This window comes from Sclerotinia sclerotiorum, genomic scaffold (genome assembly GCF_000146945.2).
Source record: "Sclerotinia sclerotiorum 1980 UF-70 scaffold_3 genomic scaffold, whole genome shotgun sequence".
In the NCBI taxonomy this organism is placed as follows: Eukaryota; Fungi; Ascomycota; class Leotiomycetes; order Helotiales; family Sclerotiniaceae; genus Sclerotinia; species Sclerotinia sclerotiorum.
The window spans coordinates 1,146,257-1,172,034 of record NW_001820833.1 but is presented as its reverse complement, the minus strand read 5'-3'; the positions used below and the strand labels follow the sequence as shown (position 1 = coordinate 1,172,034).

Genomic DNA, 25,778 nt, shown 5'->3' with positions numbered 1-25,778 from the left:
TAGCTATGAGATTGTAAGCAAGCATCCAGCAAGAGTCTCTCCTCTAGGAGGCTGCTAGGTATAATGGATGGTTGGGGATGAAGTAAGTCACTTTGTATCTTCAAGCAGGGAGGAGGGCGCGAGTAGAGAAGATTATGGACAACAAATTTTGGCACGTACCCTCGCCGGGAAAATTAAGTAACTCTTAGCGTTGAGGCTGAGTCGGTTCTGGTAAAGGTAAGGTCTTCGTCGACATGGAAGTCCGTTCCGTTAACACCGCACAATCGAAAGGGCCTTTCTGAGATGGGCCAAGGCGAATTGCGATGTATCACAAGAGCTGTGTCAAGTAGATAATCGTGGGGGACGGAAGACGGCTCGTCCCACTAAGTATGCGTTTTAGTCGCTGAAAGGCAGGTAGGTTTGCCTCAAAGATAGGTAGTGTAAGGTGGAGGAAGGCAGAAGAAGGCGTAGAAGTCGTAGAAGGTGGAAAAGAACTACGATGAATATCGCTATGTAGAAGAGCTTAGAAGTCAACCGAACACTGGAAGCTTGATGAATAAGTCGACACTCGTAGATATTTGGATTTTCCAGATAAGGCTTTGTTATGTGAAGGGATTCGTGGGTGGTTCCTGTTGTCCCTGTTGTTCTGCATTTGTTCCCTTTGAATGGGGTTGTTGGTTCAGATTTTGGGCTATCGGGAACCGGACCTAAAGGCGGTCTTGCGCATTCAGTACAATGATTGGGTGGATGAAGAAAAAGATGCTTGGCAAGCCATCAACAATTGCACTACATTTTGATGATGAGGGGGGACAACATTAGTACGCTTAGATCAATCATCATCCATCCTATCATTCTTTTCTCCCTGACTGCTGACCTACCCAAGGAAATATTTTATTTATTTACGAAAATTCACCGATTCGAGACTTCAAAATTATATGGGATTACGATAGACTTTGAGTCAGTCACCCAGATATATCCTCCGACGTTAGACAATGTATTTCTTATCATCAACATCAACCTATTACACTGTATATTTTTATATCAATGCCAAGCCATCAACATTCTAGATCATTCTAGCTTTACTTTGATCTTGTACGATGAATATGTATATCCGATAGTCTTTAGGTAACCATGAGAATGTTCAGAGAAGGTCTACAGAAGAAAAGAGTGGACTACATACAACGGTGACTTGTGAAGATCCATAAAAACATTCAGCGAGGTCCGCGAAAGAAAGAGTGAAGATAAAATCGATCAATACCATCAATCTTTTTGGTCCGGACCATGGTATAAATTCTTCACTCATTGCTAAGTAGCAAACAATGGTGTAGTGTCGTACAAGAGGTCGAGAATCCATCGACTTTATTCTGCTAGAAGGACTTAACAGGCCAAGATTCCGTCGAGTTTATTCTATTAGAAGCATTGAGGAGTTTTGCTGAGACCATTCGATCTTCCAGCTTCCTTTTCGAAAGAAATAGCATAAGTGTGAGAAAATTTACTACTTGAACCTTTTGATTCTCATGTGCTCTTTCCAAATTTGGCTGTATGGATATCTCTAACTCTTATAGCGTCGCCACTTACACTTTCGTTCTTTCCATTGCTTGATTACATACCCTTTCAATATATTGTTCCGTTCAAGCATCTATTCTTCTGCTTCATAACCCTTCTCACTTGCTAACATAATTTTGGAATTCTCTATAATACAAGCATATTATCCTTCACCCTCGTTATAAGAACAAGTTATAGCTACGCAATGAGTTATCAAGAGCATCAACAGGAGAACCATAAGAATGGATGCTACGATGCCAGTCAGGATGGGGAATTTGTCGAGCATGATGATGAACCCAGTCAGGAGAATCGTCAAAGAGGCAATGAGGATGAGCGAAACCGCGGATCCAATGGGCGTACCATTAATCGTAAAATAAGTGACCAATGGACGCGGTGTAAAAGAAAGCTTACGCGCAATTCAACATGTTCTACAACTGTTGAGATCTGGAACTTGATCAACAAGACATCCGTGGACGAAGCCCGTATTCACATTCTTTATTGTCCACGCCCCTGGTGTCTTCGATTTGTTCCCTTAATCGGCAAGAGCAGATTAGTTGGATGCAATATCTCAAATATTTTGCCCAGCAACGGCCATGAAGTTAGCGAAGAGACTCAAAGACATACCACAAGAGCCCCATCAGATACTCGTAAGTCTCTTCATTTCTTCCACATTGTACACTCTATAGCCAACTCTAATTGATCCATTTATCTGTCGCATCCCCTTCATCTTCTAACGCAGCCCTGGCATCTCATATGCGGCGATTTCCTCCGGAAGTCTTCTTTAAATAATGACTCAAATTCTGCTGCTATTAGGACTAGCTCCGGTCGACTTCAATTTCGACACGATTGTCGTCGCCCGTAGAGTATTGGCACTTGATTCGCGCATACAAATTGAACATTGGGACAAAATACGGACGTTGTGCGTCACAATTGAACCAAAAAACTACGATCTATCATTACCGCCGCAGGCTATAAACCGTCTGAGTCAACTATCATTGTTCGCAAACACTCTGATGATTAGCCCTTCTACGATTTTTCCGGGTCAGGAAGGCTTCGGAAACTTTACATTTCTTGAGAATGGATATCGGTGTACCCAAAATCTAGAATTGGCTCGAGCTTTCGAGGAGCAACTAGCAACCCGGACAACGATTCGACATGTCGTGATAGCCAGCGTTGCGCAACACGACCTTAAATGGTATCATGATCACCTACTGTGATACTCTGATATCGTAGGCATAGAACCCATACTCTTGTGTTCTCGTGTTCTCGTGGTTATGATCATACTAGCGATAGTCTCTGCGTCGCTTGTAGTCGTATGAAGCCGATGGAAAATGAAAAAGGCGAAAGAGTATATGGCTACTTCAGGTGGTGATGATGGATGCTTCTTCACACGATATCAACATTTCTTATGTGGTACCAATGTAACTCCAAGCGAGAGCTATCCTTTGAGCTCGTTACGTTCACGTCCTCTTCTGCAGTATACCAGCGATTAATAGTATAGACGAATACATATCAGCGACTACAAAGATACATACCATCAACTCATCTCAGTTCTTGACTCTACGCGCATCTGATATAAGATTACCAAATCCATGCAATCACTCCATGTGAGATATCAAGCCATACTCACAACTCTTCACAAGCTCTTCAATGCTATATATACTCATGACCTGAGAAAAATGTCATACACCAAATAGAAGCCCGAGAATGGCTTTTATGGCCAGATATGAATGGGACTTTGAAATACATGATTGATTTAGATATTGAGAAGTCCTACCCTTGCAGCCTTAAGAACATTGCATCATCAAACCCGAAATGCAATACGAGGAAGCCCATTAGATTTTACACATCCTCTCTTTCCTTCCGCGAGTATTCAGAGATGTATCGAAATTGAAATCGTACTCTTACCTCTCTACTCCGTACACTATATTACAACTTGCTTTACTACCTATTTATATATACTTGTTATCAATTTCGTGTACTTTAACCTAATTATCTTATGTAATATATAAGTCTTAATCTTAATATAACATACAAAGACCCCACAGAAACTAAGATATCCCTAATATCGGTGTTTCCGCGCACGTGAAAAATATCTTGGATTTTAGATCTCTTTCTGTATTTCGGATATCCGATGTGGTAGGGATTTGGGGGCCTGGGTCTTTTATAATAGATCTATTGTGTAATAACGAACACGAAGATAGGGCTGAAGTAATAAGGAAGGAAGGGTATTGTGGTGCTGAAATGATGGTATGGTTGCTTTATTTTGTGTTTGTGAATATTCATTGTTGGGTATAGAATAGATGGATGGATGGCTTTGGTATACTGTGGTCTTAATATCTATTTAACATAAGATAAAGCAAATTCTATACAATAATAAAAAAAGAAAAACCTGATCAAATCCAGCCATACTCTGTAATCTTAACCTTACAATTGATCATAATTTTACAATATATTTCCCACAAAGTCCCCTCCACTCAAAAGAAACATCACTATTCATTCAATTCCATTTCATTCATCAATAATAAATAACTAATCAAAAGTCTTACTTACCCAGTATACGTATATACTCTGTAGATAGGAATCCCCTCCGCCACGCCTAGGAAAATAAATGTGATTACGTTGACAACGGGTAACAAGGATCTTGGCAAGGCAAGTGCTTCTGTGTTGTGTTTCCCGTAAAAGACGCAGTGGGGTTCGTGGGAGCTGCGGGCGGGATATCTGTGGGAGGAGGATAACTGCGCTGCGCTGGTTTTTGCGTTGATTTTGGATTTTTGTGGTGGATATGTACAGGGATGGTATGGTATGATCTGGTTATTGGTTGACAACGGTGGATGATAAGGGTTTCCGGTGTGTTACCGTGCTTACCTTATGAGGTGGGAAGTTTCCAAGGTCTGCGCATGGAGTTGTTTTTCTGCCTTAGCTTTTTGTAAATCTTCTATCTTGATGTAAAAAGTGAAGTGATATTTGATAAAATATGAAGACTTTTTAAAAGAAACTTGATATCAGATTTTATAGTTGAAATACTCTAGTATGATATTGTTTAAACAAACATACAGGAGCTCATACTACACTTCTTTTGGACACGGATCGGGCTTTTTCATCCTCATACGGGAATATATGAAATCCCGATACCAATTGACCTGAAACCTCAGATTATTCATGAATCTTAAGGATTCTAGGAATTACTCAATATATGAGCGGGAGTTCATGAGTAGAATTCAATCACCGTTCCCGAGCTTCTTGATACTGAACTTTCAAAGGGACTTGCAGTGTTAGATAATAACCGTACGAACATGTTTCCATCTCAGATTTTAAGGTTATTAGATACCTACCTAGGTAGGTAGCTGGCAACATTTCTGAAACTCCAAGGAAACTTACTAATCTCAAAGTGGCTATCGGTAAGGTTTAGAGAAAAAAAGACGATAGTGAGAAGATGTTATAAATAGAAATTTGTTGACTTGATTTGGTTAGCACGGGTTGTTTTTCTTTGGTAGGGTTATTCGTTAGGCTCGAATTCTGGATTACAGAGTACGGAGTATACCTATAAAAAGTTTGAGACAGAATGCCTGGGGGTTACCTAATGATCCAGCCACATTATTACTGGGTATATGTACAGAGTAAATAAATAAATGAAGATTAAATGTGGTGGTGGTGAATGAATACCTAGTACGCAGAACTTTGTAGAGTGTGTTCGCGTTGCCGTGGCTCATTCCTTTTCCTGTAGTAGTATTTTCTGATCTTCAGGGATGGGAGTAAGGGTTTAGAGGTTGGTAAGGTTGGTGGTAAGGTTGATGGAATGGAGGGAAGGGATGATGGATGGAAGAACGGTGGGTATTGCAGTTGATAGACCTTGGGAGATTGGGATAAGAGTTTGTGATGTTGTGATACGAAGGGTTCTAATAGAGATATTCCTTCCATAGGTAGATCGCTGGGAGTAGGTATGAGATGTTGTAAAGGAAGGGAGAATAGGGCAAATGATTATGTTGGTTGTGAATGTTTTTTTATCGTGATGATAGATAGCAACTAAGTCTTCCCTAGTGAACCATAAATTGAAGCTACCTACCTACAATACGAAATACATACACTCTGTATATAACATTACCTCAACTTTCCCTTCATCCTCAAATTAGTACGCGGAATAATCAAAGATCCCTTAATGTCTCAAATATTTGGAAAATCCACAAGGGTTTCCCCATAAAAAAGTCTGTTTTTTCGTCATTCACGCTTTCACAGCCCCATGTTGCTGCGTTGCTGTGCTGCGCCCGCCTACCCAGTACCTTAAAGTCGTACATAATACGCCAAAACCAGCCATCGTGTTCCATATTATTTGTCTTCCCGTATCAAACCAACACATACAAAAGAAGATCGATCCTTCGTCTTCTTTTCTTCGGTTTATTCATCCTTCTTACTATTCCTCCTTAAAGAAAATACATTCGTTCTTTCTCTCGATATCACTTTTACGATATCTACAACACCAACGATAGAAAAAGAGGATATTACAACAACAACAACAACAACGCCAACAACATCACAATCGTTACAGCATCAACATCATGGGTTTCGGTCGCTTTTCTTTGCGTCGGTTTGCCATTTGGCTTAACTCTCGCCAGTTTAATCTGTCTTCTCATCGCATCCCTCGCCGGCGTAACAGATAAATCACTCGATCTCTTCCAAGTAAACACAACCAACCTCTCCATTTCTTCCTCCACACTCCTCAGTCTCGAGCATTCCTTCCGCAAACGCGGTCTTGGAGATCTTACCGTCGCCGCCTTGACTCCCGAAAATATCGAATCTGTTATTGCTTCAAAGACTGGCACCGCTTCTGCTGTCAATATCACTGCCAAGGATCTGGGGTTGGCGGATAGTTACAAGATTAGTTTGTGGAGTTACTGCGCTGTCACAGGAAAGAATACTACATGCACTAAGGCAAAGTTCAACTGGGCGGCTACCGCTCTCAATACTTCTTCGATCGATACTCTTACCTCTGCAACAGGTACCAATGCCACTCTCCCACACGAAGTTGAAAGTGCTTTGAAGACCTTTGTGGTGGTATCGAAATGGACACAAGTAGTTTACATCATTGCCTTGATTGCAACAGCAGCCGAACTGTTCCTCGGACTATTCGCTATGTGTTCTAGAGCCGCTTCATGTATTACATACTTCGTCTCTGGTTTCAGCACTACAGCCGTCATTGCTGCTTCTATCATGGCCACCGTCCTCTCCTCAGTCACAGTCGGCGCTATCAAATCATCCGCTAAAGCCTACGGGATCGGAGCCCATATCGATACGCACTTCCTTGCTGTCACCTGGCTCGCCGTTGTATTAAGCATCGCAAGCAGTTTCTTCTGGGTCTTTACTATCTGCTGTTGTGCATCAAATAACAACAGCAGCAAGAAGAACAGAAGAAGTCTTAATGATCACGAAAAGTTGATTCCAACAAAGACGGCCTATCAGAAGATTGATACACCAGAAACTGGTTATGTTGGTCAACAACATGGTATCTATCACCAACAACCTCAACCTACACGTACTGGTGCTTATGAACCTTATTCTCATGGTGCCATCTAAGCTTCCGGGTTGAGGGATGAATAGTGGCTCATGGATAAGAGGATGCGGGTAAAGGAATGAATGACATTTGATATTTGTCACATTTAGCGTCCGGCGTTCAGGTTACTTTTATCACGTCTTGTGTAATTTGGATTGGGATGAATAGAAGGGGATATGGGGATGGAAAGGAGGAAGGAAAGAAGGATTTGAAAAGATAATTATTTGCTTTGCTTTACTAGGCAATATTGATAGATGAATGAACGATACCCTCCTTGTTACATACAAATTCTGTTTTTTGATATGGATTATGTGATTGAATTGTGATTTGATTTATTTCAACGTGAACAGGGTTCCAGCGAACCTATGTCGAAAGTATAGCTAGGTAGTGAAAGATAATACGGAAAAGTATAGAAAAGAAATATCTTCTCTCTTTCTCACTTTCTTTCAAACGTAATCTATTCAAAAGATCGAGCCATCCTTGGAAATCTATAACTTTTTGGACGTTCAAACTTGTATCGTGTCTGCTGACTCCGCACTGGCATTATACAAGCCACATCACACCGAATATAAATCACCTTTGGGTTTAACAATATCGCCAAGATTTTTAGCAGTGGTGAGCAGACTATTATTAGGTGACAAACCGCGAGCATTGCAATATGCTTGTGTCATAATCTGCTTTTTGTTTTTACTGTTGAAGATTTTGGAATGCCCGTTTGGAATCCAAGGCTAGTAAGGTCCTTCTTTAATTAAGCGGTACTTAATAATTACTTCAAGGTCACCTAATAGTATTCAGTATGGGCAGGGAAGACTCATTCCAGAGCAGTTGTTACCATCATGAGAGCCTGAAGTAGATTAATATGCTTTCTACAGCATGTGTAATGCTCCGAAACTCATGTTCAAGTTGAACTTGCTGAAGAAATACTATCACAAATCAAAATTTGAGTTGTATCATAAATCTGTAATGATATATCTACATACTTTGAGTCACTGTTTGCTTGATATACTGTATGGACCTGGAAGAACCATTTGATTATTCACAATCTCAGAAAGAGTGGCTAGCATCGCGCTGTTGTCATGGACTAAAAGTGATTGTTCCCGATTTTATCACTAGTTCCGAGTTGTGAAGATGAGAGGAAATGGAGAGAGAAATGTTGCCTCACTGGAGAACGATAAGTAATCTTTCAAAAACATACACAAGCAGGTTCATCTCCACATTGTTTTCTAGATTATGAAGGGGGTGGAAGGCTTTTAGTTCGTGGTCTCCAGTTTTGAAGTATGATACCCCGTTTGTGTGAAGACAAATCAAAGGTCGGCGAAGTGTAAGCAAGCAAACCCCAGCCGATAGCTTTCCCCAAGTTCTCAACATTCCATACTGTCTCAACAAACCATTGTCTTACGAATTATTTAATTATAAAATAATAACTTATTTGTCGAGTATGGGTATACAGACCTACTATATTATAATGGTAAGAAATTCAAAAGTTCACAGGCACCATGTCTGCAATGCCTGGCCACGATCCTAGAAAGAGCTTTCAGAACTTCTTTACCATGTTCATTCTGCACATAGATCATTGAACAGTCCAGAATCCTTCGAAGTTGAGAAGATATGTTTGACAGCGCATCAAGATCATGGTGCTTCAAATGAAAGACACATTCTAAACGCAAAAGAAGAAATCGAGCACAAACAAAACATGGGATTTCATCACAAAGCTTCAAAATCATCAGCTACTCGAACTCAAACAACTCCGGGCTTGAAGAAATCATTTCAGGAAAAAGTTACTGAAGAAATTGATCCAAATATGGTTTAGTGGAATGGTCCTGATGACCCCCAGAATCCTTTGAATTGGGAAGTATCGATGAAATTCTGGAACAGTTTCCTAGTTTCTGCTATATCTTTTGGAACACATCTAGCATCTTCAATGTTAGCTCCTGGTGTTCCCGCCTTTATGAAAGAATTCTATAGTACCAACATCGAATTGGCCGGATTTGCTGCCTCGGTGTAGGTTCTAGGATTCACATTTGGTCCGCTTTTTCCGGCACCGTTAAGTGAGATATATGGAAGAGTTCCAATATATCATGTTTGCAATGTCATCTATATCTGCTTCATCATTGCCTTTGCACTTGCTACAAATTTGAACATGTTGTTTGGGTTCCGATTTCTCGAGGGAGTTTGGGACAGCGTTGTGTTAACGGATAGTGGAGGAACTATTACGGATATAATACTCCAAGAAAATAGAGGACCAGCACTTTCAGTAGGCCCAATTATTGGTCTGGTCATTGGACCCGTTGCAGGTGGTTTCTTAGCTGAAGCAAACGGTTGGCGCTGGATTTTCTGAATACTTACTATGTATGATCTTCGATCTTTTTACAATCCTTAGTTTTATATTCATATATTATAAAATGAGTAGGTCGAGATACATGTCCCGATAACACACTATAAGAAGGAAATAAAGAAGAAAGTTGATTAGACTATATTGTAATATATCATTTAAAAGAATAATTGATTTTACAATAGATTTGGGATTGAAGTTATATAAAGTTGATTATTTTTCGAAAAGGGAAAAACAAAGGCCTTCCCTTATATCTAACTACTAAAGATCACATAACCAGACATCTATAGAAATCTTATACATATAGTTCGAAATCCCAACTTTCTCACAATATGAAATATATGCTATTATAATCCTTCAAAGGAAAATAAAGCGTGTTCAGAAGCAGAGTTTGATTTTGCTCTTGTTTCTAAACTTGACTTTGGACTTTCTCCACAGGACTTCTTTCACCGGGGAATTTTTCTTCCCACAAAACTAATCATTCGCTCACCTATCGTTCTTTCCACTTCAGTATACCTGGGCGTAATATATGGTTACCTCTATCTACCCTTCACTACTTTTCCCATAGTATTTGAAGAAATCTATAGATTCAGTGCTTGACTCGTCGGACTAACATATCTCGGCTTGGGTTTCGGTTCTATGGCTGGCCTGGCGGTAGCTAGATACTTCTCAGATCGAACGATGAAAAATTCCACCGCAAGAGCCAATGCCGCCGCTGCTGAAGCTTGTCAAGAATTTTCTGTGATGAAACCTGAGTATCGTCTTCTACTACTTTTTCCGGGCTCATTTCTTAAACCCATTGGTCTACTCCCCTTATAGCTGGACGGCAAAATACAAAGTTCATTGAATTGTACTTATCCCCTCAACCACTCTCATTGGCGTTGGTAACATTTTCGTTTTCATATATATCAGCTTGTATATGATTAATTCATTTACAATCTATTCCGCGAGTGCTTTGGCTGCGAACACGACTTTCAGATGTGTAGTGTGAGGGGTGCTTCCAGTTGCTGAACAACCGATGTATGAATCTTTAGGGTTAGGATAGGGGAGTAATTTATCGCTTTTCTCGCAATCGCTATTATTCCTGTGCCTTTTGCGTTGCTGAGATGGGGAGAATATATAAGAATAAAACATCCAGTGAAAACCCCATGAATCTGGCGAGGTGCAGTTTTCCTTTGGGAAGGAGGTGTTGGAGGGTTCGTTCTGGCTATACTTTTGGAATGAATAGGACTAGGGAGGAAATCGTAAATGAATTTCTGTTTCGGTGATAAGTGATTGTGTAAATGGAGATATCATCTTGATAACTGAAATGACGAATAGGAATAGGAAGAGGAATAGGAATAGAGCTAAGGTTTATGGTTCAATCTTTTATCATCATAGAAATATATCGCTAAGGTAATAGGAATCTATCAGAATCACTGCCGAGCACGCAAAATAGTCATTTATTTCATTGTGAGAATAGCAAAAGAAAAAGGATCAGGCATTAAATATCACGAAAAAAGTATACGATCCAACAAGTAAATACCAAGATTGCGAGGGAAAGGGGATCTGAAAATCTCGGATTCCATCCCGATGTATACATACACTGTAATTCATCAATACCACTAAAACAACCACAGTGACATCATATATACTAAAAATTTCTCTTCAATTAACTAAGGTTACTACACGGGCTACTTTTCCATCTAAATCCGCTAGCGAGTATAGTAATTCAAAGATTAACATACTCTATAACAACCACTAGTGAATTTTCGAACTCTTTTATTTTCTATTAGATATACTGTTCTTGTTAAGTAATCTTATATATTCCAAAAGGATATAAATTTCACAACCAATAATTCAATTTATATTTTATTATCGAAATAATAATAATATTAGAGAATAAAGAAAAGACCAAATAAAAAATAGTAGCTACTTATCCTATCACTACTCAGTTAGAATAGCATTTCCTCACAAAGAATACAGCATTCAAGTAAATACTAGGTGATCAAACAAATATACATTAACTATCTTTAAAAAAAGAGTAAATTTTCATTCCAGCCACACCACACTATCCTCGAATTTCTCTCCAAAGAAAATACACACACCCAAACCCAAGCCCGACGTAAGATTACATACGTAGTATAGAGCAAAGCTCAGCTCGCCGCTCTCATAACTTCTCAACACACCACAAAACAACGTGGGGGCCGACAAAACAGCTACCTTCAACAAACATTCGAAACAATCCTTCAGGAATAACCGCCCCCTACTAATCTCACGATTATTCTCTAACCTACCACTTGTATTCTAATTAAGCGAATCAATCAATCAATCAGTCATGGCTGCCTGCTGTAAGCCAAGCTTATCTTCATTTCTCCGTACATCATTACTTGCCGCATGGGAAATTTTCGTGTGATTGTATACTGTGTATATATAGTAATATAAAATGAATCCTCACTTAAAGAAGTAGTCCAGAAATACAAATAGAATAATTTAGTATTTCTACATTAGTGTACCTTGGCATCTCCTTTCTGCATAAATTTTCTAGTTCCCATGGACTTTTTAATTCTCAAATGTATAAAATCATAGAATGCGATCACTTAAATACATATACTGCTGACTTCTGTGTATTTCCTTTCGCACGAGTATACTACGTTCGTTAATAATGCATCATCTAGCTATTTCTTTCGGACTTCTTTGTTGGCTCACGGGATTGGTGAGGGCACAATGTTATAGTTATATGGGTGTGGAGATGGATTCGACATATATAGCATGTAATGGTTCCGTACCGGTGAGTATGTGTTGCCGTTTAGGAGTCCCAGACAATAATGGTGGAGATGTATGTGGTTCTGGATCTACATACGGTCTTTGCGGTATAACTGGATCGCAACTTTGGAGAGAGTCGTGTACGGATAAGACGTGGCAGTCTCCTCTCTGCTTAAAGTTGTGTGTCGGAGGTATGGCCAAAAATATCCTTTGTTATAAGGGATTGTAGCTGATCATATTATGTGCAGTAAACGATACTGAGATCACAGCATGTTCAGATGGAAGTTATTGTTGTGGGAGGAATGCGGAAGAATGTTGTACTGAAAAGAAAGGAAAGTTCATCGTCAACAATCAAGTCTCAGATACAGCAGCAGCGGATTCTTCAAGCACCCAAACTTCGCAGCCTACCTCTGCATCCCTGGCCCCGATTAGCATACATGCGTCAGAATTTGGTTCATCTAGTACCTTTGCGGCAACATTGTCCATACTAGTCCAATCGAACGGTATCCAAACATCAGTCATGATTACAACAGTCTACCAACCCCTACCAACATCAACCTCCCAATATACCTCAAGAAATAATCGACAACTTTTATCAACTAGTGTAAAAGCGGGAATAGCTGTTGGTGCTACCGCTGGTATTGTATCATTACTGGCACTTGCATTATTTTTCTGGAAAAGAGCACCAACAAAAAGCAAACTGCAGGGACTTCCAGCCACAGAAATCAACCCATCGTCCTTAGACCTCGATAGCAGACCAACGTACGTATATAGAGCGGAAGTAGATGGAACTATGCCAAAAAGAGTTGAGGTCCATGGATGTGAAAGGAGGCGTGAGCCAGCGGAGATGTTGTAGTGGGTGAGGAATTGTGCGGTGATGATTTTTACGAACAGACATGTAAAGCCTCACATGGATAGTGATGTAATTACCCAACTCGGTCGAATTAGGTATTTCTGAATTAGGCATGGATGATGACATCATTGGCACGAAAGGCCAATCAGTGCTCGGAACAAGAGAGGAAAAATATAGCCCCATGAAATAAATACTAGTATTATCTTTAGGGCGCAAGCAGCTCTTTGATCAGGGCCGAATGATAACGCGGGGAAATTGGAGTTATGCTCAACAAGATGGAAAGAGCAAAGAAAATAGCATTTTATAACGATAAACCAGGAATTCTTGAATTATTATCCGTCCAATGTAGAAAAACAATATTCTCATTCACCACTTTTATCCACCCTATTTGCACAATATCTCATATAACCAAGATACGTATAGCAATTTCCACTATACTATACAGGAAACTAAAACATTTCCGGAGCAAGAGACGGTCCCGGCGACGACATAGAATTTCCAGCCAGACATCTCCGCTCCGCATTTTCTATCATCCTATCAACACTACCATCAATCCAGGATGGTGAATTCCCAGTCAATAAACCCACAAGCCTTCTATATTTTCCCAACAAACGATCAATCTTACTCCTTTCCTGCCCTGCCAGAGCTTCATTCCAATCTAGAATCTCTAGCGAGTATTTATAATAGGATATATCGACATCAACTTCTTGATCGCGAAAATCTTTCAGAGTACCAATGTACTGTTGACATAAACCTTTTGCCTCCTCACTTCTCGAGACCGTGAGTGATTGCGCATCTGCCAGCAGCGCTTCAAGTCGATTTTTATAGCCTTGAAGTAATTCCTCGCCCATAACAGCAAGAGCACAAAGATGGAATACCGATCCAGGCTCCTCAATAAATCCGGATGACGCGTCCAGGAGATTGTCTTTCACCGTTTTCCATTGATCAACATATCTAGTATAACCCCAGATAACACTCCATATACTTTGTGACGGGACAACGTGATGCACAATTGAAGCTTTAAGGAACGCTTTGGTCAGGGTGATGCGCTCTGGGAAAGGAACATTTTCGTCGATTAATTTGAAATGATTGCTTCCAGTAGGAGAGGAACCGAGTATATTTTTGCAATGAGCAGGATTGTTCAACCATGAGATGGCACACGCCATATATTCCCCATCTGACTGCCACTTACGCAAAAGAGGTATGAAGGCATGCTCGACAGGGTATAGATTGTGTATTAGAGGTAATAGCTCTGAAAGCCGCATAGGTCGAGAATGAATTGTTGTTGCTGGAACCCGACCCCTCATAGCATTCTCTGGCATGAAAGAGTCATTAAAACCAGCATGAGGTTTCTCGAATGAATGAGAATTATACGATGATGGTGTATTAGTATTATGCGCAGAATTGTTCGAGTTGAGAGACTGAGTGGCATTTTCGTTCATGAATAATTCCATAAAGCTATGAGATTGGGAATGATCATCGTTCAACAGGCGTAATAAATCGGTATCTTCCAAAGTATCTTCAGCATCTTCAGCAGTTTCAGAATCTTCCGGCTCAACAGACGGAGCGGATCGTGGATGTCGAGGACACGGGTTGCCGCATTTGTTATTCGATTTATACTTTTTTATTCCCCACTCGCGAAGCATCATTCGGTACATGCGAATACTAGAAGCGCCGTACTTAGTATTCCTCCCGAAAAAGAAGATTAGTGATCGACCCACCTTGCACCAAATCCACGGGTCGATATCAAAGTTTCCCTAACCTGCTCCAACGTTCGCCCTTCCGTAACGTAGAGCTGCTCCAGCTCATCTTTTATACTTGCCCAATCCTTTGGCATTGCCACAATTTATTCATTTGATCCGTAGAAGATATCGATGCTGTAGAAATAATCAATCCGAGTTCCCATTGCGCTGGATTTTCTGGGTATTGAACGGGTAAGTCCCCTCATAATGATAGTGAGCGAGAGCAACATCGGAGAAAGGAGCCTCAGCCTCGTGTCAAGCAGTGGCGAATAGCTTCTGTGTCATTCATTGATTTCCACCGTTACTTGCAATTGTTGACGCGTTCCGTTTCTGCGCAGTCTGCCAAGCCAAGTGTATCGTTACTCCTAGTTTCCAATGATGATATAAGCGAACACAGTTGACCTCGCCACCACGGTATGGAGCTCTTTGACTGTATTACATGCCCAAAGCAGTGCTGATATTAGGCGGTTTTGAGCTGTTTCACAGAAAGGAATATTCTAGAAAGTGCTAGATAGTCACGAAAGTGCAATTGCACTTTCGAGATGACAAGCATTTCGCACATCTATACATGCGAATCATTCAACAAATAGCCAGTATTGGCTCATTTGAACCCCTGACGCTTTTGATTGAAGGTTTACTCCATAGATCCATAATCACACTGCAGTCATCCTCATATCCCGATGTTGAGTACCCAGCCCCAAGGTCATCTCATGATAATCATCAAATCCTAATGAGGTGTGAGGTTTATTGATTTTGTGCATCTCTCCACGGTTCATGCTGGGTATGTTCCGCCCGGATTCCTTTAGACAAAATCCTTCGAGTTATTCTCACAGAATACGTTGGACTCAAATGTCGTGGCGAGTGACGATTCATTAGGCAATATGAAGTTGTTGCCATTTTTGCGGATTGCACTTTCAAAAATGCGAACCATTTCACATTTGCAAAGTGCAAAGAGTGCAAAATGATCTCGTGTATGGACTGTTATTAAGTAGTACTTAAAACCTCATAATGTTATTGCTCTCCGTCAAAGACGTACTTTAATGCGAAGGAAGCTCCTCGCAATCGAGAATTTTCATAGCGTTTTCTGTTTAAACAGATTAGTTAAAGTTGTCATTCTGTTTTTTTTTTTTGTTTTTTTTTTTGAAAATGGCTCTCGAGAACTCGGCACATAGAGGTGATCTTCGCCGTGATCTAGCAAGGTATTTAGCTTATCCAGCATTTGCTTACATGACCTTGGTATGGCTTGATCATCTTTTTACTCTAACACAGAGACTGCAGAACTCGTACGATCAAAAACCAATATCCATCATCTCAATCAACTAATAGTCCTCCAACACACGATACTTGTCTGAAATCAAATGTGTACACAACATCAAATACGCAGAACAATCCACAAACCCTCAACTCGCAAACCCTCTATCGACACACCATTGAGCAAGCCCAGCTCTTTCAAGAACCCTATAATGCGCATATAACTCAACAGAAGGAGGCTCGAAGCCTGCAAAGGAGTTTCTCCTCATTAGGGGTAGATATTCCATCCGACTTTTACCAAAGCAAAATATCAGGAATCTACCAACACAGAGCATACGCTCCAGTCCCAGAACAAACCTATAAACCAGCCCAAGACTACTCAACCCAATACCTCGCCCCCGCAAGCACAATGCTACCCACGGACGATGATCACCATTGTGTCGAAACATGTGATGAGTACAAGATCAACGGACAAGATGTAACAGATTTGACAGATGATTTAAACGGTATAGGAGGCCAATTTGCAGTCTATGCATTACAGGTGCAGTCATATTCTGGGTCTGTCTCTCAGTTGGAAGCAGATATCGTTCAGAGAACATAATTGCTCAAAAGTGGTTGTGCACACGTGATTGAGCTTGTGATATTTTGTTGGGAACTTTGGATGGGAGTGGCTTGGTTGACATGTTAGGGATGGCAAAAGACGGAGTTAGATAACGGGGGGGGGGAAAGGATAAATTGGTTGTTGGAAAAATGAGCTGGAAACAAGTATCGCGACAGGGGCGTTCTCATGAACATCGTATGATATAAAAGTGGAAAGTAATACATTTCTAGAGGTGTCAAAATGTTGAGTCAGGCCTGAATGCCACTTTGATAGAAGTGGAATAATAAAAAGGCTGAAAATGCCTAAACATAAATTAGTCTTTATGAGTGGCGAGGCTCCAATGGAATAACTTGAACTGATATGCTCTTAATGGCCCAGAGTACTGCGGGGGATTTCAAAGCGCAACGCAACTCTGCATCATCACACTCTATGTCTGTCTATCGTACCGTAAATAACTATCCATGTATTAAATAGATGATACTCATTCTCTAGATTTGCAATATCCAACGTCGCATTATTGCCAATCATTCATAAGCACACCAGTGGCATCAACTAGAGCAAGAGTGGCGCAAATCCCCCATCCTTGTACTTCTTCACCGATCAAGAACAGAGATGAAAACTCATCCCGTCCGCAAAATGCAACAGTGTATCCAGGCCAGCCACAAACACATACTGTACAAAACGGTATTCGGTGTGGCTTGACTCCAATCCTTGCAAAGCGACAGATTCACCGAGAGATCAAGAAAACAGTCAAGACTCTAAAACCAAGAGTGAAGCAGTCGGAGCAGTCACGGTGGTAAGGAAAACCCCGATACTCTCGACCGCTCAAAATTCTGCATGAAAACCTATTCTTATCGAAATATGAAGTAAATGCAGAAGACAAAATTGATTCCATCTCCAATACGTTCATATCGAATGCTAGACGGTGGACATAGCGGGGTAACTTTATCCTTAGCGCCGAAGCACCAGCGTCGTATTAGCGCTTACCAAGCATAATTTGTTTTCGATGAACCCATCTCTGCCACAAATGATTTGTCGAGTAGAAAAATAAAAATAAGGCAAGCGCTTTTCATAACAAATCAATCATACTTTCCCCAGAGCGCGACGCCCAAAGTATTCTTCATGAAGAAAGTTACTTGACCCCTCGAAGCTTCAATTCCACTGTTCCGGAAGCCACTGAAGATTTCGAAAATGCGATCGACGTCTAGGTTTGGAAAATCATCGCCAATTGGAAAATAAAAACGGATCGCCCCGTTGATTCTTCACTTGGTCCAAAGCGCTACAAAGAGCGAATGATGGGGTGATGAGGTGGACGACCAAAAAATTCATTTATTTTAGCTACATAGCGCCGAAAGTGGTGGTCGTAATAGTAACTGATGAGCTAACTGTCTATTCGATTTGAGGGTGTTGCATCGAATTTCGGCCTGTAAAATGCTGATCTCTGGGAATTTGGCCAAGAGCGCGACGCCGAAGGGACGGTTCCGTATCATGCTTAAGATTTAGATATTTCCCGACCATGCTACGCTGCACAAGTGCCGGCGGATCAACATGAGCAACATGTGATGAGAAAATATTTCGAAGGAATGCATATACTCCATCACTGAAGTGGATAGATTTACAAGCAGCTTGAATTTTCACTGTATGGTGCCTATAATTTCTTATCTTCGTGGGGCCAGCACTCCGTGTTCACAACCCCATAAAATCCAATATTTACTATCACCAAACTTCCACATTCCCTTATTGAGCGCCAATTGATACTTCAGCGCATAGAAATGTTTTCATTGTCCAGTATGCATCATGCACAATTGGATGAATCATTTCAATTGGGTGCCATTATTTACTGCAGCATGTTGACTGAAGAAATTCTAGCCGCTGACTGGAGGCGGTTACCCCTCGAGCTTTTTAGCAATGGACTCCAGTAATCTTCAATTGCCATGTTTTCATGCACGTCATGTATGATACCCCTGGAAATCATGAACGCGCTTCCCCACTAACCCAATTGAACCTATCAATTAAACAATATCACATCTACCAGACACACTGTGGACAGGTAGTTTTGACCGCTGGTGAGATCAGGGCAGATATATATCTCTACCTGCTCTTCGAAATGAACAAAAAATTCAAAAAATCAAAGATACAAAACTTGCAGCTTATAGTATGTCATCCGCAAACATGCAGAACACATTCGAACATTACAAAACCGAGATTAGGCGTTTGTTCTTCTCGGAACATTTGACCATATCTGCAATTCAGGAAATCATGAGAAAGAAATACGGCTTCAGTGAATCGTGAGTAAAAGAAATCTTTTACGATCCGAACATATACTGACAGTCGATAGAATATCAGCATACAAGACAAAGCTGGCAGAATGGAACATGTTCATCCCACTCTCAAGCAGCACCAGAATCGGAAAGCATCAACATCTTTTCGGCAACAGAAGCCGACCCGAGCGTCTGTGTAAAATCCCGAGGGTTATTCCCCGCTCAGTTCCCTTGACACCTCCATTGAGCCCTCCAGCTTTAAGGCATCAAAATGGAAACGCTCGCATCAAGCAAGAACGTGCCGCTCCTTGCTCGATATCTCTGATCGTCCACTCGGGCGAGAAGAAATCGAGAGACTCATTCTACCAAGACGAATATATCGTCATCCTGGCGGAACTCCGTGGAAGACTTGGAGCTGCACTCGGTCGGGAATCTGGTTGAAACTTCCCTGAGCAAGTAGAGGATCACCAGGAAAGTCAGTCGGTTTATACCAATCCGAGCCAAGTACAAAGGCAGGAGGAGATTAGGGGAATGATTGCAAGTGGAAGAAGTTATAGGAGGAACAGGGCGACGAGTCTTTCGTTAAAAAGATTGAAAGGAAAAACAGGCAGGGATATCTGGAAGGCAGAACACGTCAAGTTGTGGCATTGATGCGGTGATCAGATAGACGATAAGGGTTATTATTTTAGCTCATAGCTCCTTGTCCAGGATTTGTCTAACCAGATACCTCCTCAGAAGAGGACTTCAGATACCTTCTCAGAGGGGGAGTTCATTTCCAGATAGACAGCCTCGAACCTTTCGAGGAGAAACAATTCTAAAAAAGAATGAAAACCGATTTACAAGCGTCTAAGAATGTCCTCAACAACCTCTGTTGTCGTAGCTTTACCACCAAGGTCAGGGCTGAGCAATTTGCCTTCCTCCAAATTACCATCTACAGCAGCATAGATCTTAGCAGCGGCGGCCTCCTCCTCAAGGAATTCCAACATGAGAGCAACGCTACGAAGAGTCGCAATCGGGTTTGCAATGTTCTGACCCATAATATCTGGAGCACTACCATGGCATGGCTCACCAATAGCAAATCCTTCACCAACGTTGGCACTTGGAACGAGACCCAAGGAGCCAACAAGAGCAGCAGCTCCATCAGACAAGATATCTCCATAAAGATTTGGTGCCACGATGACGTCGTAGGTCTCGGGTTGGCGGAAAAGCTTGTAAACCATAGAATCAACTATTTGCTCTTCTACACCAACGCTAGAAAACTTCGGGAGGGCTAATGCTTCTCTAGCGGTAGATCGGAAAAGACCATCCGTTTGACTCAGAACATTAGACTTGTGTGTAATGGTGACCAATGGTGATTTGTGTATGCTTGCAACCCCACCATCTCTAAGCTTCTGTCTGCGCAATGCGATATCTCCAGCCATTGTAGCAATGCGAGATGAAGCTCTCTCGGAGATTCTCTTGATTGCTTCTGCGACCTTTCCACTTCCATCGGCAGCATCATATGTTCTTTCCTCCTTGACGTAAAGATCCTCGGTATTCTCTCGCACGATGACCATATCAATTGGGTTAGTAGCTGTCATGACACTTTTGACGGGTCGTACATTTGCGTAGAGGTCGAGACGTTTGCGGAGTGCAACAATTGGGGAGGAATAGCCTTTCACAGCCTTCGACGGGGAACTGACGGCACCAAAGAGAGCTCCATCACATTCAGTTTTGAGAATCTCGACGGTCTTATCTGGCAGAGCGGCTCCAGTTTCTTCGAAAGTTTGAAAACCAGCCTTCAAATCAACAAACTCAAATTTCAATTTGAGGGAAGCAGGTAAAGCTTCAAGAATTCTTCTGCCAGCTGGTATAACTTCTTTGCCGATTCCATCACCAGGAATGAGACCTTAATGAATCAGAAACAAATTAGTTTTTGTTCTTGTTTTTGGCAAGTCAATTGGTCATATCATAGAAGTCATGGAATATGTTTCTCACCTATCCTCAAAGTTCTGGAAGCCATGATTGTTGACTTTGTTGACTTTGTTTGCTTTGACCAAACTTTGAATTGTGCTGGTGGGATATTTCAAAAGTTCGAGTCTGTTGCGAGATCGGTCTCCAATTATTATTATTATTATTTTCTTGTCTCAATTGTCTGAATGTGTTTTCGGATATTTACACTCCCGGATTAACCTTCTGTCGTCTAATGTCACACCTATTTGCGCAATGCATGCATTCGGTAGGTTCCTGGACTATCTCATTTGCGCTTTTCTCTCTAATCAATTGCTCGGATGATAAAATGTCGCATCTTAAATAAGTTTTTCGACTATCGTCCAGATTATAATTGCACACCCTACATGACTAGAGTCTTTGGATTATCAGTCACTCTTCTGCTCTTCTATTTCCATTTCCAGATTCCGATTCAGATCTCGGATTCCGATTCAGACTCACATTTCAGGTTCAGATTCAAATAATACTACCTAGTACCACCTAGTACTACCTAGTAATCAATGTATTGTACGAAGTCTGAATTTCCCTTTTCCTAATTTCTATTCCAACACCCTCTCCCACTCATACCCATCCACACATCCATCCATCCATCCATCCATCCATGCCATTTTATTTTCTCGAACCACTCCGAACCCATTCATGGAATGTTTCACTTCGCTTCAAAGCCCAATGAGAAAGAGGTCCAAGCTAAAGAACTACAGAAGAGTGAGTACAGTAAGTACCTAGTAACTGACTGTAACTGATTGTAACTGGGTATCGATATGCTATGGCCGACTGTCCGAGGGAAATTAAAAAAATATTAACGCGAACAAAACAGCCTTGACTTATTAAGTTGTTTTATTGTTTTATGCCCTTTAATGCCTTGTACATAAAAAAATACTAGCATCCATCAAAACACCCCTATTTCCCCCCCCATCACCGGAATTACAAGTCATTTGAATTGGAATTATTGAAGAGAAAAGAGTCCCATATCTAACCCCTGCATAATAAGACCTTGTGATATTTATTCGAGACATTGAGTGTAGGACCGTTTATTTCAAAAACCCTTTAACTTCTCTCCATATTTTGGGAACAGACTGCTTCATCTAACTTTCTTCGAATAATACTGCATTTGCGTTTGTTTACTCTCTACACCACCACACCATTACTACTCCGAAACTCGTGTCGTGTTGCGTGTTACTGTGGCTTCTTCTTCTTCTTAATCAATCATTCTCTTGAACAGTACAAGTACCAGAGTACGGCAGATGTAATCGCTGGCCCTCAATGCCTCATTCGATTCACCACTTGACCAGCTGAGATTCAATACTCACACAATCCAGTGCCTCCTTTTCTCATCTTAAGTTTAGGGAGGACGCAATTGGATAACGTTCCTTCCACATATTCGGCAGATCACTGCAACAAGTAAGTGTCAATTACTTCATACTGGAGCTCATCCGGTAGCTCTTTCCGCCTGGGCTTATATTGATTTAACTTTTCAAGTACAAGTTCAAGAGCCACCGGCTCTATAAAACCTGCCAACATGTCTAATATCAAAAACCTTCGTGCGATGTTCGAGCAGAACAACAAGGAAGCATCAGTATCACCCCCCGAAAAAGGATGTTCCCCAGGAGATGCTATATGTAAGTATTTTGTCCTACGTCGGGAGCTTATGTACTAATTCTCCTTTAGTGTTTTCACCAGGAACTAGCACAACACCCCCAAGGCCACTATCGAAAGTCAGAACGAATTTTGTAACTGTTGAACGAACCGCACAGCAAGCTGGCCAGGCAATACAACTTGGTCTCAAGCGACAAGATAGCAGTAGTGAATCCAACCCGGCGGGCGCTAGCAGTATGGCAAAGCGGAGGCCAAGTTTTAGTTTGGATGAACAAAGTAATCCCCAGGCAACTGCAGAAAGAAAAGAGTCAATTTCACAAGAGTTCGAGGCAAGAAAGGCCAATACTATGGTTGATGAACCTATTCCCGAGTCTGCCTTGGCAGAAACTCCTGCTCTTGAAGTCAACAAACAAATTGGAGATCCGGAACCCATCAAAGGACCAATACCTGAACGTGGTCGGGAATTGGCGAAGCCAGCAGAGATTAAGGAAAACCCAAAGAAATCTGAGGAGGCGTCAAAAGTATCGGATGCAAGCAGTTCTGCAGTCGGAGCAGGCAAAAGCCCGACATCAAGAGCAGTCACCGCGACCAAAGACCTCGTAAAGGCTTCAGATAAAGCTACAAAGACAAAGCCTGCCACGCGACCTGCACCTATATCTACAGCCAAATCATCCACAAATCCAAAGCCCTCCCCAAGAACAACATCCCCCACCAAATCTTTAAAGTCAGTTCCAAAGACTCCAACAACACCCACGGCAAGCTCTCCAAAGGATGGAAAGCTCCAAAAGATCAAAACGCCAGAGAAGAAAGCTTCTCTTCCAGCCAAGACACCCGAGAAGAAACCGGGCAAGAAGACCAGCAGCACTTCACTAGCCGCCTCAAGTGGCGCGCGAGCTTCAAGTAAACCAAGGTCTGCCAGTCGACCAGCTGTCAAGACCAGGGTCCCACCATCGCCACCACAAGGTGGAGCTAGTAAGACCAAAGCCAAGTCACCTACAAGACCAGTGCAGCTCCCAGCTTCTCTCCTAGCTCCAACAGCTTCTTCGGGCTCGAAAGGCTCTACCTCGACACCTCCTGTCCGACAAACTCAGAGTCGTGCATCTGGAGCCATTAAGAGTGAAAGTGCACCACGATCGCAAAGTCGTGCTAGCACCGCGCCAAAGGCATCGCATCCACCCGTCTCACGGAGTGCTACTCAATTGAAGATAGGAACTACTAGACCATCGCTTGGGCCACCTTCGACCTCACAAAAGAAGAATGCAGCAGGAAACCCACCTGCATCAGCGCCATTGGCTGATGATGGATTTTTGTCTCGTATGATGAGACCTACGGCTTCTTCTGCCTCCAAATCAAGCGATAAATCCCCTCCACCACCAAAGCGATCACTTTCGATAAAGCGACCATCTAGCAGTCTTGGTCACTCCAAGGTTAATGATACCAAGGCCGCGTCTCATGCAATCCAGAAGGTAACCAGACCTACCACAACTAAGGCAGCCGTCACAAAGTCATCAGCTCCAGCTGCCAAAACTGGTGCAAAAGCAGCGACAAAGAAGGCAACGCCAGAGTCGCAAAAGCACGTAGCTAAGCCGGAAGAAACCAAGGTAGTAAAAGCACCAAAGGCAGAAGTTATTTCCACGGAATCAGTTGTTCCATCAGCTGGAGATGCAACAAATGAGGATACCAAGGAGATCGAGGTTGAGTCAGTACAGGAAGAGGCAGTGGAAGAAGCAAAAGCTACTGTTGCTCCAGCCGTTGAGACAGAAGAGAAAATTGAAACCCCTGTCGCTCAAACAGAGGTCCTCGTCGAAGAACCAAAGAAGGAAGTCGAGGTTTCAGAGCCTGCAGTAGTTGATGCAACCCCAGAATCGCCAGTCAAGGAGGAAGCTGCAGAGCCAGCTGAGGAAGTAGTTGAGGAAGCAGCTAAAGAAGTAGTTGAAGAACCTGAGGCAGAGAAGGAGGAGACTACAGAAGTTGTGCCTTCAACCGAGGAAGCACAAAAGGTTATTGCACCAATCTCACCAGTCATTGCAGCCATGCCAGAAGATGATGAGGATCCTGAGGATGCTGCCGCCAGGGCAGAAATTGCCAGGATCAACGCGGAAATGATGGCTGCTTTGAATTCTAATTAGAGAGGTCACTTGCAAAGACATGATGTGTGGGGAGAGTTCTATGGGTTGCTTGATTTGGGAGTATTATGCATTAGCCGGTGTTTTTGCATTCGTTGCGATTGTAGTAGCTTCAGCTTTGTTAATAGCAGACATTTTACGTGGGGTGGATGGGTTATAGCGCAGTATCCTGCGATATCAATTTGAGAAATGAAAATATTAATATTGGCAAATTAGTTGATTTTTTTTTTAACAAGAGTGTGAAAGCGTGAGTCATATTTCTCCGGTACAATGGGCAATGAAATTCCGTAATTAATGGTTTCGGGTAGTTTCATTTTCATTTTTCTGACTCAGTGTGATTTTAAAGTAAAACCTGGTTGGGTAACGTTATTATTAATATTGTCTTGAATAAAAATGAGATCAGAAGTCAAGTTTTAGCAAATTGTATTAAATGTTATTTAGAAATTTTAAATTGTTAAAAGGATTTTGATATTGAAATGATATATTAATATATTTTTGATTGATTTATTATTTAAATCTATAAATTATATAAATAAAAAAACAAAATATTAAATATTAAAGAAAATAAAACTGTCACACTCAAGAATACTGGGTAAAATATCTTGTATTAGAAAATACTAAGCTAAGGAGAAAAGAAGAAGGAAAACAAGAGTAGAGAGTTTTCCTATGATTAAATACAAACGGGGCATGCCACGTGACCCGGAGGTGTGAGGCGTCACAAAAACAATCTCTAAAAATCTTAAATATTTAATTTAGTTTTGAAATTTGTGGATATTCATATATAATATTTTGACATAAAAAATAAAATCAAAATCAAAAATATCAAAAATATCAAAAATATCAAAACACTAAATGTGACGCCTCACACCTCCGGGTCACGTGGCATGCCCCGTTTGTATTTAATCATAGGAAAATGTTACGACGGGCTACACAACTACCAAGACACGTGATCACAAATGATCAATAGTGATCATTAAGGATCACTAAGGATCACGGTATAGGTGATCACTGATGATCATTAAGGATCACTAAGGATCACGGTATAGGTGATCACTGGTGATCATTAAGGATCACTAAGGATCACGATATAGATGATCACTAATGATCATGAAGGATCACTAGTAATCATGGAAGCATGAAGGACTATATAATCAAGATGGATTTCCTTTGTATAGAGCTTCGTGCTCAAGATCAATCATTTAGTATATCC

General features: G+C 41.4%; 11 protein-coding genes across 11 annotated transcripts; 9 read left to right on the top strand and 2 right to left on the bottom strand.

The window, feature by feature from the left end:
- Nucleotides 1-1,729: 1,729 nt before the first annotated feature.
- Nucleotides 1,730-2,763, top strand: SS1G_02546 (predicted protein; the record flags this gene model as incomplete). Its single annotated transcript, XM_001596276.1, has 3 exons — nucleotides 1,730-2,171; nucleotides 2,546-2,613; nucleotides 2,758-2,763. The coding sequence occupies 3 exons, from the start codon at nucleotides 1,730-1,732 to the stop codon at nucleotides 2,761-2,763; spliced, it is 516 nt and encodes a 171-aa protein (XP_001596326.1).
- A 2,057-nt stretch (nucleotides 2,764-4,820) lies between these two features.
- On the top strand, nucleotides 4,821-5,554 carry SS1G_02545 (predicted protein; the record flags this gene model as incomplete). The annotated part of the gene is made up of 4 exons (XM_001596275.1): nucleotides 4,821-4,863; nucleotides 5,117-5,144; nucleotides 5,272-5,354; nucleotides 5,448-5,554. 4 exons carry the CDS (start codon nucleotides 4,821-4,823, stop codon nucleotides 5,552-5,554), a joined length of 261 nt encoding a protein of 86 aa, XP_001596325.1.
- Nucleotides 5,555-6,080: 526 nt separating this feature from the next.
- SS1G_02544 (hypothetical protein) lies at nucleotides 6,081-7,095 on the top strand (the record flags this gene model as incomplete). The annotated part of the gene is made up of 2 exons (XM_001596274.1): nucleotides 6,081-6,105; nucleotides 6,179-7,095. The coding sequence occupies 2 exons, from the start codon at nucleotides 6,081-6,083 to the stop codon at nucleotides 7,093-7,095; spliced, it is 942 nt and encodes a 313-aa protein (XP_001596324.1).
- A 2,117-nt stretch (nucleotides 7,096-9,212) lies between these two features.
- Nucleotides 9,213-9,410, top strand: SS1G_02543 (hypothetical protein; the record flags this gene model as incomplete). Its single annotated transcript, XM_001596273.1, has 1 exon — nucleotides 9,213-9,410. One exon carries the CDS (start codon nucleotides 9,213-9,215, stop codon nucleotides 9,408-9,410), a length of 198 nt encoding a protein of 65 aa, XP_001596323.1.
- Nucleotides 9,411-12,048: 2,638 nt separating this feature from the next.
- On the top strand, nucleotides 12,049-13,005 carry SS1G_02542 (predicted protein; the record flags this gene model as incomplete). Its single annotated transcript, XM_001596272.1, has 2 exons — nucleotides 12,049-12,340; nucleotides 12,398-13,005. 2 exons carry the CDS (start codon nucleotides 12,049-12,051, stop codon nucleotides 13,003-13,005), a joined length of 900 nt encoding a protein of 299 aa, XP_001596322.1.
- Nucleotides 13,006-13,451: 446 nt separating this feature from the next.
- On the bottom strand, nucleotides 13,452-14,839 carry SS1G_02541 (predicted protein; the record flags this gene model as incomplete). Its single annotated transcript, XM_001596271.1, has 2 exons — nucleotides 13,452-14,667; nucleotides 14,724-14,839. 2 exons carry the CDS (start codon nucleotides 14,837-14,839, stop codon nucleotides 13,452-13,454), a joined length of 1,332 nt encoding a protein of 443 aa, XP_001596321.1.
- Nucleotides 14,840-15,890: 1,051 nt separating this feature from the next.
- On the top strand, nucleotides 15,891-16,596 carry SS1G_02540 (predicted protein; the record flags this gene model as incomplete). The annotated part of the gene is made up of 2 exons (XM_001596270.1): nucleotides 15,891-15,980; nucleotides 16,228-16,596. 2 exons carry the CDS (start codon nucleotides 15,891-15,893, stop codon nucleotides 16,594-16,596), a joined length of 459 nt encoding a protein of 152 aa, XP_001596320.1.
- A 369-nt stretch (nucleotides 16,597-16,965) lies between these two features.
- SS1G_02539 (predicted protein) lies at nucleotides 16,966-17,070 on the top strand (the record flags this gene model as incomplete). The annotated part of the gene is made up of 1 exon (XM_001596269.1): nucleotides 16,966-17,070. The coding sequence occupies one exon, from the start codon at nucleotides 16,966-16,968 to the stop codon at nucleotides 17,068-17,070; it is 105 nt and encodes a 34-aa protein (XP_001596319.1).
- Nucleotides 17,071-18,768: 1,698 nt separating this feature from the next.
- SS1G_02538 (predicted protein) lies at nucleotides 18,769-19,298 on the top strand (the record flags this gene model as incomplete). Its single annotated transcript, XM_001596268.1, has 2 exons — nucleotides 18,769-18,884; nucleotides 18,935-19,298. 2 exons carry the CDS (start codon nucleotides 18,769-18,771, stop codon nucleotides 19,296-19,298), a joined length of 480 nt encoding a protein of 159 aa, XP_001596318.1.
- Nucleotides 19,299-19,693: 395 nt separating this feature from the next.
- Nucleotides 19,694-20,859, bottom strand: SS1G_02537 (conserved hypothetical protein; the record flags this gene model as incomplete). Its single annotated transcript, XM_001596267.1, has 2 exons — nucleotides 19,694-20,745; nucleotides 20,835-20,859. The coding sequence occupies 2 exons, from the start codon at nucleotides 20,857-20,859 to the stop codon at nucleotides 19,694-19,696; spliced, it is 1,077 nt and encodes a 358-aa protein (XP_001596317.1).
- A 631-nt stretch (nucleotides 20,860-21,490) lies between these two features.
- Nucleotides 21,491-24,571, top strand: SS1G_02536 (predicted protein; the record flags this gene model as incomplete). The annotated part of the gene is made up of 4 exons (XM_001596266.1): nucleotides 21,491-21,560; nucleotides 22,166-22,247; nucleotides 22,326-22,465; nucleotides 22,515-24,571. 4 exons carry the CDS (start codon nucleotides 21,491-21,493, stop codon nucleotides 24,569-24,571), a joined length of 2,349 nt encoding a protein of 782 aa, XP_001596316.1.
- Between the last annotated feature and the right edge of the window lie 1,207 nt (nucleotides 24,572-25,778).